Source organism: Hemicordylus capensis, chromosome 6, assembly GCF_027244095.1.
Source record: "Hemicordylus capensis ecotype Gifberg chromosome 6, rHemCap1.1.pri, whole genome shotgun sequence".
NCBI classification, from domain to species: domain Eukaryota; kingdom Metazoa; phylum Chordata; class Lepidosauria; order Squamata; family Cordylidae; genus Hemicordylus; species Hemicordylus capensis.
The window spans coordinates 90,337,324-90,354,495 of NC_069662.1; the positions used below are offsets into that span (position 1 = coordinate 90,337,324).

Genomic DNA, 17,172 nt, shown 5'->3' on the forward strand with positions numbered 1-17,172 from the left:
TTGTCTCTGATGTTTAACATCTACATGAAACCGCTGGGAGAGATCATCAGGAGATTTGGTGCAGGGTGCTATCAGTATGCTGATGACACCCAAATCTATTTCTCCATGTCAGAATCATCGGGAGAGGGCATAACCTTCCTAAATGCCTGCCTGGAGGCGGTAATGGGCTGGATGAGGGATAAAAAACAGACTGAATCCAGATAAGACGGAGGTACTCATTGTGCGGGGTCGAAACTCGAGAGACTATTTTGATCTGCCTGTTCTGGATGGGGTAACATTTCCCCAGAAGGAACAGGTACACAGTCTCAGGGTGCTTCTGGATCCAAGTCTCTCCTTGGTGTCCCAGGTTGAGGCAGTGGCCAGAAGTGCCTTCTATCAGCTTCGGCTGATATGCCAGCTGCATCCGTTTCTTGCGATAGATGACCTCAAAACAGTGGTACATCTGCTGGTAACCTCCAGAATGGATTACTGCAATGCGCTCTATGTGGGGCTGCCCTTGTACGTAGTCTGGAAACTACAGTTGGTCTAGAATGCGGCAGCCAGGCTGGTCTCTGGGCCATCTAGACCATATTACTCCCATACTGAAGGAGTTACACTGGCTGCTGATATGTTTCCGTGCAAAATACAAGGTGTTGGTCATAAGCTATAAAGCCCTAAACAGCTTGGGCCCTGGGTATTTAAGAGAATGTCTTCTTCGTTATGAACCCCACCGCCCATTGAGATCATAAGGAGAGGTCCGTCTGGATTTGCCACCATCTTGTCTGGTGGCTACTCAAGGACGGACCTTCTCCGTTGCTGCCCCAAGGCTTTGGAATGCGCTCCCTTGTGAAATAAGAGCCTCCCCATCTCTGACAACTTTTAAAAAGTCTTTAAAGACACATCTGTTCACCCAGGCTTTTAACTGATATTGTTTTAATTGTTTTAATGTTTTTAGAATATTGTTTTAAAATTTTAAATTGTGTTTTAAATTTCTTGCTTTTAAATTTTTTGGTTTTTGTTTTTAATTAATGTTTTACTTTTTAATCTTGTTGTAAACCACCTAGAGACGTATGTTTTGGGTGGTATAAAAATATGTTAAATAAATAAATAAATAAATAAATAAATAAATAAATAATCCGCAATCCGGGATACAAGGGTGAGGCAAGGCAAAGGGCAGGGACAAGCTGCCAAAAGAGCACCTGTAACAGAGGTTTAATTTTCTTTGGATCTTGTTTTCAGGAAGGCTGTGCTCAAAGTGCTTCATACGAACATATGTAAGACAGCACTGCTGGATCAAGTCCAAGGCCCTTCTAGTCCAGCATGCTGTTTCCCACAGTGGCCAGCAGATGCCTTTGAGAAGCTCACAAACAAGAAATGAGGGCATGCGCTCTCTCCTGCTGTTGCTCCCCTGCAACTGGTATTTACAAGCATTTTGCCTCTGAGGCTGGAGGTGACCTATAGCCACCAAAACTAGTAGCCATTGATAGACCTGTTCTCCATGAATTTGACTAATCCCCTTTTAAAGCCTTGTGGCAGAGAATTCCATAGATTCATTATGAGTTGTGTAAACAATTACTTCCTTTTGTCAGTCCTAAGATTGCCATGGGATGACCCCTGGTTCTGGTGGTGTTGGGGGCTGGGGAGGATTCTTTGTCCACTCTCTTCACACCATGCATAAATTTATAGACCTCTATCATGTCTCTCCTTGGTCATCTCACTTTTAAACTAAAAAGTCCCAGATTTTGTAGCCTTGCCTCATAAGGAAAGCTAGGTCTCTGATTTTGACTGCACATTTTCTAGTTCTACAATGTCTTTTGAGATATGGTGACCAGAACTGTACACAGTACTCCAAATGTGGCTGCACCATACATTTGAGTAAGGGCATTATATATTAGTTTTATTTTCTTCCCAACGATACCTAGCATGGAATTTGCCATTTCTGCAGTTGCCACACACTAAGTTGATGCTTTCAGCGGGCTATCCCCCACAACCCCAAGATCACTCTCCTGGTCAGCCATCAACAGCTCAAACTCCATCAGAGTATGTGTAAAGTTGGAATTTCTTTGCCCCAATGTACATCATCTTACACTTACTCTGAACCACATTTGCCATTTTGTCACTTACACATCCAGTTTGGAGACAACTTTTTTGAGCTCCACACAATCTGTTTGGATTTCACTGCCCTAAATAGTTTAGTATCATCTGCAAATCTGGCTACCTTGCTTCTTACTTCAACTTCTCTATCATTTATGAATAAATTAAAAAGCATTGGTTAAAGTACAGATCGCAGAGAGGAGGGGAAGATGGTGGCGCCACTTAATGGCCTTGGCCTTCTATGTGGCCCAGCCTCTATCTTCCAACCCGGAGTCTTCTGACAGGGAGCCTGTTGAAGTATCCCCTGCCTGGGCAAGATCCATGCCAAAATTTAAAGAAGTATAAGGGGAAGGTAAAGGAAAGCTATAGCTCACCAATCAAAGTGAAATTCAAAGAGGAAAGGAAATGGGGCAGGAGCCCCAAGGAGTCTGTCTTTCCAGGAGCAAAGACAGGAAGAAACTGGGGATCTGAACCAGAGCATGCTGGGAGAGACCTCCAGATACCTGAAACTACCTGAATTTCCTGTCGATTGGGAGCAAGAGGTGGGAGTTAACCCTTTGTAAGCTGTGACTTCCTTCGAGGGAGAAGTAGTTCAAGTACTGATCCCTGGGGGACCCCACTTCTTACTTCCCTCCATTGTGAAAACTCTCCCATTTATTCCTACCCTCCGTTTCCTGTCCTTTAACCAGTTACTAATCCACACATGAATCTATCCCCTTATACCATGACTGCTACCTTTTCTCAAGAGCCTTTTATGGGGAACTCTGTGAAAAGTTTTTTGCAAGTCCAAGTATACTATTTCAATGGGCCTTCTCCATTACTGCTCAGAGGCTTTGGAATGTACTCCCTGCTGAAGTAAGAACCAACCCATCTCTGGCAGCTTTTAAAAGGGCTGTTAAGTCCTTTTATTCATCCAGGCTTTTAGGCTTATAGAATTCATCATTGTTTTAATCTGTGTTTTATTGTAAACCACTTAGAGATGAGAGTTCGGGAGGTATATAGCAATAGCAATAGCACTTACATTTATATACCGCTTTATAGCCGGAGCTCTCTAAGCGGTTTACAATGATTTTAGCATATTGCCCCCAACATTCTGGGTACTCATTTTACCGACCTCGGAAGGATGGAAGGCTGAGTATATAAATTTGCTAAGAAATAATAAACTGGATCACCTTTATCCACATGCTTTTGACACACTTAAAGAACTCCAAAAGGTTGATGAGGCAAGATTTACCTGTGCAGAAGCTATGTTCAGTGTTCTGGTTCTTATGTCCTAAACCTGGGTTTGTTAGACAAAAATTTCTTGATTGCTCTGTAAAAGCAGATCTTCTGAGATGGATACGTTGGAGAAAGGTTTAACAATAAATGTTTGTACGTTCTCCTTTCTTTACTGGAGACAATGATTGGGTTATTCCTTTTCAGTGGAGGGACTTGCTGTACTTTGTTTCACAGGTAATAGATCAGTGGGTGCCTACTCTTCTAGTTATAAGGTACAGATATATATCCTTGATCAGACCAACCAAAAGACCACTTGCTAATCTAGTTTTTCCGGTCCATAGTTGGAGTTTTATGGTCCTTAGAAGTTTCCTAAATTAATTAGCTTAATGGATCGTGGGAGACTGACTTGAGCAAAACCAAATTCTTGAGTTTAGCCATATCTGGATTCCTAGAAGGAAATGCTTCTTCCTTTACATAATTATGCACACCAAGGTCACTTCCTTGAATTGCATACTCTCGTGTTATTCTGTGCTCACACACCAGAAACCTTTAACCCTTTTTGAACCAAGTGTGGGGGTGATGATTGTGTGTATTTCTACTCACATCCATTCCAAATGCTGCTTTTCTGTCTCTGGCTGTTGCAACACATGAGAACCTGGGGTCTTCCATTTTGTGGGGAGACCAAGAGTGGAGCAAGTTAAATTGTGGGCTGCTCCTAACACAGAAAGTTCCAATACCCTCTTCCTCCCCATCCCAAGCTCACATTCACCTGCACACTCATTACCACTGAAAAATCAAGCATGCCTTCCAAAAAGGAAGAAGCCCATCCTGCCTTGTTTGATCCTTTACATATTGTTGCTTTCAAATTTTAAAATATCTCTCTCTCTCTCTCTCTCTCTCTCTCACACACACACACACACACACACACACACCCCTAATATGTTTAGTTTTCCAACTTCTGAATCAATTAAGAGGATATTATGGGGTTATATACAACATGAAGAAAAGCCCTGCTGGATTAGGCTCAAGGCCTATTTAGTCCAAAATCCTGTCTCACAGAGTGGCCCACCAGATGCCTTCAAGAAGCCCACAGTGAAGAGGTGAAGGTACGCCCTGTCTCCTGCTGTTGCTCCCCTGCAACTGGTATTTTGAGGCATCTTGCCTCTGAGGCTGGAGGTGGCCAAGTCACCAGACTGTCCTCCATGAGTTTGTCTAAGCTCCTTTTAAAGCCATCCAAGCTAGTGGCCATCACCACAACCCATGGCACAGAATTCAATAGATTAATTATGTGCTGTGTGAAAAAGTCCTAAATTTCCCAGTTTTCAGGTTCATGGGATGGGATGACCCCTAGTTCTAGTGTTGTTCGAGAGGGAGAAAAATTTCTCTGTCCACTCCATGCATAATTGTATTCACCTCTATCATGTCTCCCTGTAGTTGCCTCTTTTCCAAATTATAAAGCCCCAGATGCTATAGCCTTGCCTCATGAGGAAGATACTCCAGGCCCCTGATCATCTTGCTTGCCCTTTCCTGCACTGTCCCCAGTTCTACAATGTCCTCAATATATGGTGTCAAGAACTGCACACAATACTACAAATGTGGCCACACCACAGATTTGTAGAAAGGCATTATATTAAAATTTCTATTTTCAATCCTCTCCTTAATGATCCCAAGTATGGAATTTTCCTTTTTCACAGCTGCTGTGCACCAAGTCAATACTTACAATGAGCTGTCCACCACGACCCCAAGATCTCTCTCCTGGTCAGTCACTGAGCTCAGACCCCAGCAGTATATATGTGAAACAGTCACCCACCCAATATGCATGACTTTACACTTGCTTACATGGAACCACATTTGCTATCCACCATTCATTATAGGGAGCAGTCCAGCCACTACTAAGAGGAAGTAGTGGCATTGAAGAACTCCTAAGCAATGAGCTTAATCTTAGTTCATAGCTATGGATTTCTAGGAAGCTTTGCTTCAGAGATGTCCATTCAAAGAAATTTTAAAAAATTAAGAACACATCTAGCATAACTAATCTAATGCCTCCCAAGGCCAATATGTACCAATAACCATACATAACTAGCTGATCCTGCACAGAGCATCCGTGCGGTAGTAGACCCCCTGCACATTCAGCCCCACTCCCTTCCCCCTCCAAGCCCTCCCCACCAGCTTCTGCCCCAGTCTCCAGTCCTTAACACTCGTCTGCCCAATTCTCTCCCTCTCCCTGCCAGGCTGCTTCCCCCCCCCCCCCCAGTTTCTGCTGCCGTCTCCTGACACCCGCCTCTTCACTGCGGCTGCCCACCGCCACCTTCACGGCCAGACTAGGCCTGCCGCCGCTGCCTCACAGCAGCCATTGCCACTCACTTTATTCAAGATGCTCAGTAAAGGGAGCAAGAACATTTAGCTAAAAATTTAAGGTTCCAAACAATATATTAAATCACCAGCTTTTACATTAAAAATTAATGGCAAAAAAGCCACAGCCAGAGTATTTCAAATAACTAGAGAATGTAATTCACAGTATGAGGCTAATTTTAAAAGCATCTTTATAAAGAGGAACCCACACATAGACTGAGTAAATTCACAGTCAGGTAATGACAAAGAAGTCCAATTTCTAGATATTCTGAATGCCCTAGAACAGTTGGTCAAAGAACCAACCAGAGAGAAGGCGACCTTGGACTTAATCCTGAGTGGCACCCAGGAATTGGTGCATTATGTCTGTGTCATGGACCCTTTAGGGAACTGTGACCATAGTGCAGTCAAGTTCAGCATACATGTGGGGAGAGAATCACCAAAGAAGTCCAACACAGTCACTTTAGATTTCAGAAGGGGAAACTTCTCTAAAATGACGAATTCGGTGAAGAGAAAACTGAAAGGGAAAATCAGGGGAGTCACTTTGCTCCAGAATGCATGGAGTTTACTCAAAACCACAATACTAGAAGCCCAGTTAGAATGTATACCCAAAAGGAGGAAAGGTACCACCAAGACCAGGAGGATGGCAGCATGGCTAACAGGTAAAGTCAAGGAAACTATAAAGGGGAAGAAGACTCCCTTCCAAAATTGAAAGGCCCACGCAAATGAAGAGAACAGAAAGTTCTCTTCAAACTCTGGCAAAAGAAATGCAATGTGACAATAAGGGAGGCAAAATGAGAGTTTGAGGAACATTTAGCTAAAAGCATCAAGGGGAGTAACAAAAACGTATTTAAATACATCAGAAGCAGGAAACCTGCCAGGGAGGTGGTTGGACCGTTAGACAATGAGGGAGTGGAAGGAATTATTAAGGAGGATATGGAGGTTGCAGAGAAGCTAAATGGAATTCTTTGCATCTGTCTTCACAGCATACAGAGGACTGGAAAGTAGCCAATGTAACAATTGTCAAAAAGGGTATCCAGAAGTGATCTGGGAAACTACAGGCCAGTTAGCTTAACTTCTGTTCTAGACAAATTGATGGAAAGCATTCTCAAGGATAAAACTGTAAAGCACATAGGACAGGATATGTGTTGGGAGAACCAACATGGCTTCTGCAAAGGTAAATCTTGCCTCTTGTGAGTTCTTTGGAGTTCTTTGAGAGGGTCAACAGGTGTGTGGATAAAGGTGATTCGGTTGACATAGTATACCTGGACTTCCAAAAATGCTTTCAACAAAGTTCCTCATCAGAGACTCTGGAAGAACTTAGCAGTCATGGGATAAGTGGACAAGTACATATGTGGATTTGTAACTGGTTGAAGGACAGAAAATAGAAGATAGGTATAAATGGAGAGTTTTCACAATGGAGGGAAGTAAGAAGTGGGGTCCCCCAAGGATCTGTACTGGGACCAGTGCTTTTTAATTTATTCATGACTGATCTAGAAGTTCAGGTAAGCAGCAAGATGGCCAAATTTGCAGACTATTTAGGATAGTGAAATCCAAAACAGATTGTGAAGAGCTCCAAAAAGAATTTCTCCAAAATGGGAGAGTGGGCAAGTGTGGTTCAGTGTTGGCAAGTGTGGTTCACTTCTGAACTGTGGTTCAGAAAAGGGCAAATGTGGTTCAGTGTTGGCAAGTGTAAAGTGATGCATACTGGGGCAAAAACAAACAAACCCCAACTTCACATATAAGCCAATGGGCTCCGAGCAGTTGGTGACTGACCAGGAGAGGGATGTTTTGTTGAAAAGGTGCAGAAGAGGGCAACCAAGATGATCAGGGGACTAGAGCACCTTCCTTACGAGGCAAGGCTACAACACCTGGGGATTTAGTTTAGAAAAAAGACTGCAGGGAGACATGATAGAAGTCTATAAAATCATGCATGGTGTGGAGAAAGTTGAGGGAGAATTTTTTCTCCCTCAACACACTAGAACCAGGGGTCATCCCATGAAATTGATACCAGTTGCAGGTGAGTAACAGCAGGAGAGAGGGCATGCCCTCAGCTACTGCCTGTGGGCTTCCCAGAGGCATCTGGTAGGCCACTGTGTGAAACAGTATGCTGGATGGGCCTTGGGCCTGATCCAGCAGGACTATTCTTATGTAGTTCCACGATTACAGCAAGTTACAATATGCATTTTATCCCCAGGTACAAATTCTGAACCAATTATTTTTTTCCTGCACAGGTTTCTCTCTTGCATACAGCCATTTTATCTGAAGTTTACCTTAAGGCTCCAGCCAGAGAAATGAAAATGCACAAGTTTATACTCTATCCAGAGAAGCCTAAAGAGATGAGCCATGTAGTACTATACCAGCTTCCGAATGAATGCAAATTAACAGTTTGTTGTTGTTTTAACAGAAAAGAAACACAGCCATGAGAACAACTAATGATGAGAGAGTAAAATTGGCAGAGATGAAGAAACTCTTGGCAACTCTGTTCTCCACATTACACGCATCTTTTATTTCATGGACAAGTGCAAGTTTGGTCAGGGAACATATCCATGGACAGAATAAAAGTAGCTTTTAAGTATTTTAACACTAAGCCCTTGTTTCAAAAAGTTTATAGCCAGGGGTGATTCTAGAACAACTAGTTTGGGAGAGTGAAAGGGTGTCAAATAACATCATTAGGAGAGTGAGGATTTTGCTCTGCATTAAATACTTAGAGGTAAGGTAATCAATGTTACTTTATGAATGAAGCTTGCTTGAGTTTTCAGGTTTATTCAGAAACGGGTCAGATTCCTCTTGGAAAATACAGTCTTTTGCAATTAGGTCAAATCTACCAGACTGCTTTCCAGGCTAGTCTCCTCTTCCTATCCACGGCCATGTGGCAGGAAAGACCAGGGTGGGGAGAGGGGTCAGTAACAGGCCAGATGAAATCTGCAGGGGAGATAACCAGTGTTCTCTCTAGTTTTTTTCATCTGTGTGCAGAATGAGTTTTATTCTGGGCAGTAGTATCAAGGTAGTGTGCACGCGCATGCATTCAGAGTGGGGCCCTTCTAATTCATCCTGAGTGGGATATAAAATTAACTGAGTGGACAAAAAACAAACAAGCTTGTGAGCGCACACATGTGTGCACACCTTAGAGAGAGCACTGGAGATGACCCTGCACAACCCACCATGGTCTCACCCAGCTCAGTTCCTGGCAAGAAGGAAGCTAAGGGGTTGGTTTGCTCCTGGGAGGCTGGAAGAGTCTCCTAACTATCTGGTGCACTGGCTTCTGCTGCTAGTTCTGGAATAGAGAAGTGAGTTAATAAGCTGTCTAAGCAATGGAGGCCTTTTAAAATAATGAATTCAAACTATAGGACCACACTATGCTACAACTATATTGTTTGACACTGTAAAGTTCCAGTCTGGTGGAGCGCCCACCATCCCTTTGAGCCATTCCTGCTTATTGAAAATTATGTGCAATGGAAGTTGTATATTACTACAAGTAACAATTTACCACTTTGGAAAGTGAGGCTATCCATTTCTTAGCCCTAGTGGAGAGCATTGAGAGGGTTCTTTAAGCTATTTGAAATAATACTCATGCCATTTTTTGTATTTAAAATCTCCCAGGGTAAAGAGTTTCTGCTGTGCATTATGAAGGACAGCCAAAGCTACCTGAGTACAGACTTTAATCTAGTTTTCCAAGAGTGAAACAGAGAAATGTGCATAGCAGTCCTTATGCAGCAATTCTTTTCTTTTATGTTAACCATAGATTAAAAAGTAAAGTGTGCCGACGAGTCCGTGTCAACTCCTAGTGACCACAGAGCCCTGTGGTTGTCTTTTGGCAGAGAATACAGGAGAGGTTTACCACTGCCATCTCCCATGCAGTATGAGATGTTGCCTTTCAGGATCTTCCTACATTGCTGCTGCCCCACATAGGTGTTTCCCATAGTCTGGGAAACATACCAACAGGGATTCGAACTGGCAACCTCTGGCTTGCTAGTCAAGTCATTTCCCAGATTAACCTTAAGCAAATTTGAGCTAGATAACTAAGGTTTGACATTTCAAAATACAGGATTATGTATGACATAAATAGAATTAAAGTAGAATTTAGTCAATTCCTTTTACACAGCCAAATGAAATTTGTACGTTATTGTTACTGGATTTTTTTCATTGCTATTCTCCTTTGGTATGACAGGAGCAGAAATCACCAATTCACCTTTACGAGACATCAAATCTAACTTTGCCATTTTATATTTGAGAAGTTACTAACTTCACAGTTGCTACACACATCTGCATTAAATTTTTGAAGATTAAATTAGAAGTTACTACAACCCCTTTTCCATATCCTTCAATCCAGTCCTCTATTTTGCAAACTGAAAAAAGTACCACAAGGAAATATCACAAGAGTATCCCACAGAGATAGAGATCCATTGGCCATGACATTATTCAGCCTGTTTTGAGTGCTTTACAATTTCAACTGTTCTTGTGACTTGAGAAAAGATTTACACCTTTAAGGAATAAATCCTGCAACTGTTATACTTACGGCCACTTCATACAATAAACTTTTCCTACACTGATATTCCAAGTAGAAAAGTCATATATATGGAACACCTATCTTCTTTGCCATACATACGTATTTGATAGCAAGTGACAACTGTGAGTAGGCTCTTATAAATCTGTGGCTCTCCTACACAGAAATGAAATCAACTTTCCCTAGCATAAGAATATTTTCCACTAAGGTCCTGCATTCTACTAATAGGTACTGCTCTGTTTCAATATAAGGACTTGGGACTTTATTCAAGGTAACCTACAGAAAAGAGAAGAATCAGAGTACTGTCTCATAAAAAGATGACACATTAATGCATAAATATGAAAATGGGCACAAGTTGTTAACTGAGTTAGTATGTTTTTAACAAAAGGCTACAGAAAAATGCTATATACAGTACATGCAAGACACACAAAAGCAATGCCAGTGCAGAAAGCACAGCAGACATTTGATAGAGCCAATTCTTAGCCTGAAAGAAATGAGAACTGTAGTGCCTGGAGCCAACTGGCTTTGAAAACCTTTTCAGCAAATGCCCCCCGCCCCCCACCCAAAATGTTTGCAACCATTGCCCATTAAGTTGTGCCAGCTGGAAGTTTCAGTTCTAAGACACAGAACTACCAGAAATTTGGTGCTTTTGATAGAAAAAAAAAATGACCAAGAACTATATGGAACACAATTAAGAATAAGAATGCTATGTAATACAAGATTGGCCACACTGAAATGAATAGCGACGTCCCAGCAATAAAGCTGGAAATGTGCATGAGAAAGAAACATTGGTCCTACCCGAGAAAGGTTCCTCTCTGCAGTGTGATTTTATCCAATATAGTGGCTTGTGTTCCAGATCATGCCTCAGGAAGACAGGAAGTAGAGTTCAAAGTTGCAGGCAATATCCAATAGCTAGGTAGGCGGCTCCCAATACTCCAGTTGAGCCAGGCAATGGCCATCTCTAAAAAAGGCAAACTTGGAAGACAGAAGGGAGCAGACGAGAGGAAAAAACATAGAGGGAATAGGCTGAGCTGCAAAGGAGACATCCCCTACTGGATTTCTGCAGGAAAAAACAAGGAAGATTAAAGGAAAAAAATACTGTGCCTCGGCAGTCACCACCTCCCACTACTGCGTCCATACCAAACCAGAGTGCATAGGTTGTCCACGGGAGGGCCAGATAAAATCAGATACTGCGAAAAAGAACCCTTCTCAGTAGGACCAATGTTTCTTTTTCCGCAGTTGTCTGATTTTATCGAATATAGTGGGACATGCCCAAGCTATGCGAAGGTGATGGGAAGGAGAAGCGGACGCTAGACCACTTGCTGCAGCACAGTGCGTGTCATGGCTGCCTGGTGAAAGTGGAAAGAGGAAATCTTATAGTGTTTAAGGAAGGGCGAGATGGATGACCATGTAGCAGTCTTACAGATGACCTGGAGTGTGGAGTATTGGCCGAGAAGGTGGCCGAAGTGCTGGCACTGCGTGTAGAGTGGGCCGTGATACCTCCAAGAACGGGAAGGTGTAGAGTCTGATAGATCAAGCAGATAGTGGCCCAAATCTATTTGGCCAAGGTAGCTTTAAAGACTTTGAGACCCAGAGACTTGGGATGTAATGATACAAAAAGCGCATCAGATTTGCAATGGGGCTTTGTCCGGTTCAGGTAGATCCTGAGGGCCCTATGCATGTCTAAAGTGTGCCAAGCTTTCTCTTTGGGGTGGGATGGTTTCGGGCAAAAGGAAGGGAGCACCACTTCTGGAGATCTGTGAGATGTGGAATTTACTTTCAGAATGAAGGCAGGATCCAAACGCAGAATGATTGCTTCTTCTGTAAATGTACAAAGGTCCTTGTGCGCTGAGAGTGCCGCCAGCTCAGAGACCCTACATGCTGAGGAAATGGCAACCAGAAAGAGGATTCTGTAGGAAAGGATCTTCAGCGGCGCTACCTGGAGAGGTTTGAAGGGGGATCGTGTAAGCGCATTGAGGACTTTGTTCAAGTCTCAGGATGGGAACCTGTGGATGAGGGGAGGGGCAAGATTGTTGGCCTCCTTAAGAAAATGACAGAGATGTGGGTGCAGCATGGTGGAACCCTTGGAATTGAGATCTAAAATTGATGCCAGTGCTGAGACCTGTCTGCGCAAGGTGTTCGGTCTGAGGCCCATATCCAAACCCTCCTGGAGAAAAGAGAGAACCTCAGGAATCCCTGCTGCCGTGGGGAAAAAGTGTTTCCTACGAGCCCACCTAGAGAAGACCGACGAGGTGGCCTGGTATATGCGGTTTGTGGAAGGGTGTCTAGAGGCTAGAATGGTATTCTGTACTGCTGTGGGATATCCGGCCTGTTCTAGGTGGGAGCGTTCAACCTCCACGTGCATAGTTGGAGCCGATCTGGATGCTGAAGGAGTCCTTGGAGGAGCAGGTCCTGGCGGTAAGGTAAGGGCCAAGGCTCTTGGAGATCAGATCAACGAACCACGGATGCCTGGGCCACCTTGGGGCAATGAGAATGATGTTCGCTGTCTCTAGAACCATCTTCTGTAGAACCTTGGAGATGATGGCGGTCGGGGGAAAGGCGTAAAAAAGGCCCGGGGGCCAGGGCACTGTGAGAGCATCCGCGTCCTCGGCTAGAGGACAGTGGAATCTGGTGTAAAAACGAGGCAGCAGGTGATTTTTCTGAGAGGTGAATAGGTCCACAGGCGATCCCGAAGACCTCTGTGACTTGTTGAAAGACCTCCATGTGAAGAGACCATTCTGCTGCATCTATGGTCTGGCAGCTCAGCCAATCCACTGTCAGACTGGTTGTCCTGCTCATATGTTTGGCCGTGATCAAGGCCAGGTGAAGTTGGACCCAACTGAACAGAAGAGTGGCTTCCTTCATCATGGAACGCAAGATGGTGCCTCCCTGGTTTGCGATGTACACCTTTGTGGCCACGTTGTCTGTGCGGACCAATACATGTTGGCCACAAATCTGTGGGAGGAACTGTCTCAGTGCCAGGCAAATGGCTCGCAGTTCCAGAAGGTTGAGGGTGGATGGGCACGTGGAGGTATGCCTCTGACAAATCTATGGATGCCAGGAACTCCAACTTGCAAATCGCCTCTTTGATGGTATGGAGGGATTCCATTCTGAAGGACCATTTCCTGATGAAGTGATTGAGGCATTTGAGATTGAGCACCGCTCTCCACAATCTGTCCTTCTCTGGGACTAGGAATAGAAGGGAGTAGATTCCCTGGAATTGTTCCTCTCGTGTGTATTTGAATCAGAACTGAAACTGGAATTGTTCTATGGCATGTATTTGAATCAGATGAAGGAGAGTTTGAGACATCTGCTGAACCTTCACCGGATTTTTGGAAGGGGGGGGTGAGGGTGTAGAAATTGTGGAGCTGCACCGTGAATTCCAATCAGAGGCCCTGGGTAACGGTTTCCTGTACCCATGCATCTGAAGGGGACTGGCTCCATGCTGTTGAGAAGAAGCGGAGCCGGACTCCAACAGGCAACGAGTCATTGCATTTGATTCTGCTGAAATCCAGGCCTGAAGGGCTGCTTGGTGGACTGATTTCTGTTATTCCCATGGAATCTCTGTTGCTGTCCCTGTTGATGCCAGGAGGCAGATGTAGAAGGAAAAACTGCCTGGTCAAAGTTGTGCTCAGGTTGAGAAACAGATTCAGGTGCAACGTCCTTAATAACCAGACGTGCTTTGGCCAATAGCACTTCAAAATCAGCTTGTTGAAAGAGCCAGCCTGGGTAGATTGGTCCTCTTCCTGGGACAATTTGTCTTCTTCAGTAGAGGAAGAGACAGAGGAGTCCTCTGACTGGGAGGGATTTGGCTGGGTGGGGAGGGCTGGAAGCAAGGGAGTGGGGGTAGGAGGGAGGGCTTTTGGGTCAGGGGGGAGAACTGGGGGTGGCTATTTCTTGATAGGCGGGGGAATAACGCCTTCCTCTGAAGAAGAGGCAAACAGCAAAGGGGTGGGGAGCCTCTTAGGTCTGCGAGTTCTAGAAGACCTGGGACAGAACTGTCCTATTTCATTTGGAGGAATAACCCCTCTAGTGGGGTTGGATCCTGGCAAGCAGGAGAAGAATAGGTGTGTTGGTCTGAGGAGGGACCTTAGGATTGGCAGGGGGAATGGTGGACAGTTCAGACCTGATAAAGTTTCTAAGTCAGGATTCGAACTTGGGTGACGGCTGTTTAAACTACACCTCCCCATGAGGAGTAGTGTTACTCATGTCTCGTGGGTTCTGGAGTGGTGGTTATGTGCCAGTCCCAACAGGAACAGAACTCGGGCTAGTGGTGTTGGAAGCAGTCGACTGGGATACGGAGGGAATGGCCGGCAAGCCAGGTTCCCCCTCCCCCAGGAGTTCGCCAGATCCCAAATTCACGGGCGCACACCGGTCGCCTGTCCCAGAAGAAAGTGCCGTGGAGCCTCCTTGCACTTGTAGCAAGGCTGGAGGGATGCATCTGGGCAGCTGCTGCTGACAAACCGCTTGCAAAAGCAAATGTTCACTAAGGTGCGCCACAGGCATTTTTGTTTTCCTCTTGTGGCGTTTTTGTCTCTCTGAGCTTGTTTTTTGCTTCTTTGAAGGCTTAGAGCTGATGGATTTGTGAGATTTAGATTTTTTGGAGGCTTCACGAGGTGAAGCCTCCACTCTGGTAGCTGGGATCACAGTCCCCTGAGTTATAGAAGAGGTGGGAAGAGCACCAATTGTGATGTCGAGTGGTGGGGGCAGGGAGCATTTGCCACCATGAGAGCCCGTATTACGGGCTTTCTTCCTGTCTGGAGCCGACATGGCTTCAGAGGGGTTCCCTTCTGAGAGGGAACCCTCTAGCAAATCTCCAGCATGGGCGGGAGTCATCCGGAGATTGAGGGGATCCCAGTAAACAAAATTAATGCCAACTAAATATAATGGATCTGAATAAAAGAACAGAAATAACGTTTAGAATTTTTGCCAAATCAACCAAAAAAACTACTCCCCTCCCGTCCTTGCACACAAGGAAGCAAGAACAAGGCAAGAAACAAGGAGAAAAAACCAGCCTGAATAGATAGAGGGACAGAGCTCTCTCGAGAAGCGTGTTGCCTGAGGAGAGACAGGAACAGAACTGGAGTATCGGGTGTCACCCACCTAGCTACCGGATATTGCCTTCAACTTTGAACTCTACTCCCTGTCTTCCTGAGGCATGATCTGGAACACGACCCACTATATTGGATAAAACCAGACAACTACAGAAAAGGGCCTTCCTTGGGATCACTAAAACTGAAAGGCAGGGTATAAACAGAATGAATTGTGAAAATATTCTACTGTTTGATAGAAGCAGGAGGTATTAGTAGTTTACATGCACGATTTATCACATTTAAATATATATTCTGGTTGCAGCCATCTTTTAAAAGTAGTACTGCCTAACAATTTCTAGGTTTCTCTTTCATGATGTTATGGCAGATTTTTTTTTAAAACAAAATACTTCAATGAAGAATTATGCAAATTTACATGTGTTTACATTCAAAACTATAAATTCAATCTTACTTCTACAGAATACATCAACTTGCTTATTAAATTCACTTGTGAGTTAGGGAATTGACGACATGTGACCCTTGCGTAAAACACTACATTAATCACACCTGTCTCTGCAACTGCATACACACAAGTGCATTTCCCATTATCCAAGATAGGTTTGCCGTCAGAAGCACCCTTCAAAAGGTCAGAATAGGAATACAGGAACCTGCCTTATACAAAGTCAGACCACTAGTCCATCTAGATCTGTATTGCCTACATGGACTGGCATCGGCTCCTCCAAGGTGGTGGGCAGGATTCTCTCTCAGCCCTATCTTGGAGATGCCAGGGAGTGAACTTTGAACCTTCTGCATGCAAGTGCTCTTCTCAGAGCAGCCCCATCCACTGTGAGAAATACCTTACAGTGCTCACACGTCTCCCATTCAAATGAAGTGGGGCAGACCCTGCTTAGCAAATATGACAATTCATGCTTGTTACTACAAGACCAGCTCTCCTCCTTAGAATGGAGGACAAGTTTACTGAGTTCTCACCACCACAGCCTGAATGGCGTGTATCACTTGCTGAGTAGGACGGGGCAAGATTTCTTAGCCCTGTGATCAATTGCTGCAAGCCAAACTAATCTTTCTTATTTTTGTAATACAGCAATACCCATCACTTGGGTACAGATGACAACTACAACATTTCAGGGCAACCTGTCAACAGGTATATTACTTACAGCACATTCCTTCTGGATAAAACAGAGTGGCTCACAAACAAAGAAACCAGCGTAACAAGAGTACAAGTAACTCTCAACACCGCTGCAAGCCTGCTGGGGCATCAAGGGACCCTCAGCAATAAAGTGGGCTGCATAGCAGGTAGGCTGCAGGAGGAGGGAAAAGAGCTTGAAAGGCAGGCTGAGGTCACTTTCCTCTAGAAGAACTCCGTCTGGTTGCTAGACTGCCCACCTTGCTGCTGAGGTTCCCTTGACATTGCCTTCCTTGGCAGATTCGGTGGCTGCAATGGTGCCAAGAGCTGCTTGTGCTCTTATTGTCTGCTAGTACTGCTGTGAATGTAAGCCAGTGTCTCAATCTGAAGGACTACAAAGAAAAATATAAAGGCACAAGACTGCTTACCTACTACCATGAGTGTGAATTCAAACCCTCTCTTCACAGATTTTCTATAAACTTGATTGGGGAGATTTGCAAACCCCACATATCCTTCAAGGTTCTTCTGTTGCTAAAATAAAGACATCTGAGGTCAGAATATCAGTTTTCTAGTACAATGATGATTTAATATTTTGTTATGGAGATATGCACAAAGAACTACTTGATCAGGTGCAAAACATGTAAAGACTAATATCCTCTCCTCTCCCCTTAGAAAGATTTTTAATTACAGTCAGCCTCATTATTTTTGAAAGTATGTTGAGTGCACAATACCAGGGAACTGAGGACTCCTGTGGATACAAAATCAGACACCATGGCAAGGGGATGCTGACTAACACCAAAAGCAGGCAGTTGTGAATTGGAAATAAAATTCCCTGCAAAAAAGCACACTCT

General features: G+C 44.2%; 2 protein-coding genes across 2 annotated transcripts in view; one reads left to right on the plus strand and one right to left on the minus strand.

The window, feature by feature from the left end:
* SEPTIN7 (septin 7) overlaps nucleotides 1–17,172 on the minus strand; it is a 128,288-nt gene that overhangs the window by 81,840 nt on the left and 29,276 nt on the right. The window contains exon 3 of the mRNA XM_053264694.1: nucleotides 16,750–16,852. Within this exon, the coding sequence (XP_053120669.1) occupies nucleotides 16,750–16,852 (103 nt within the window). The remainder of the gene's footprint in view (nucleotides 1–16,749; nucleotides 16,853–17,172) is intronic.
* Nucleotides 1–17,172, plus strand: part of LOC128329542 (uncharacterized) — a 36,301-nt gene that overhangs the window by 9,918 nt on the left and 9,211 nt on the right. The window lies entirely within an intron of this gene.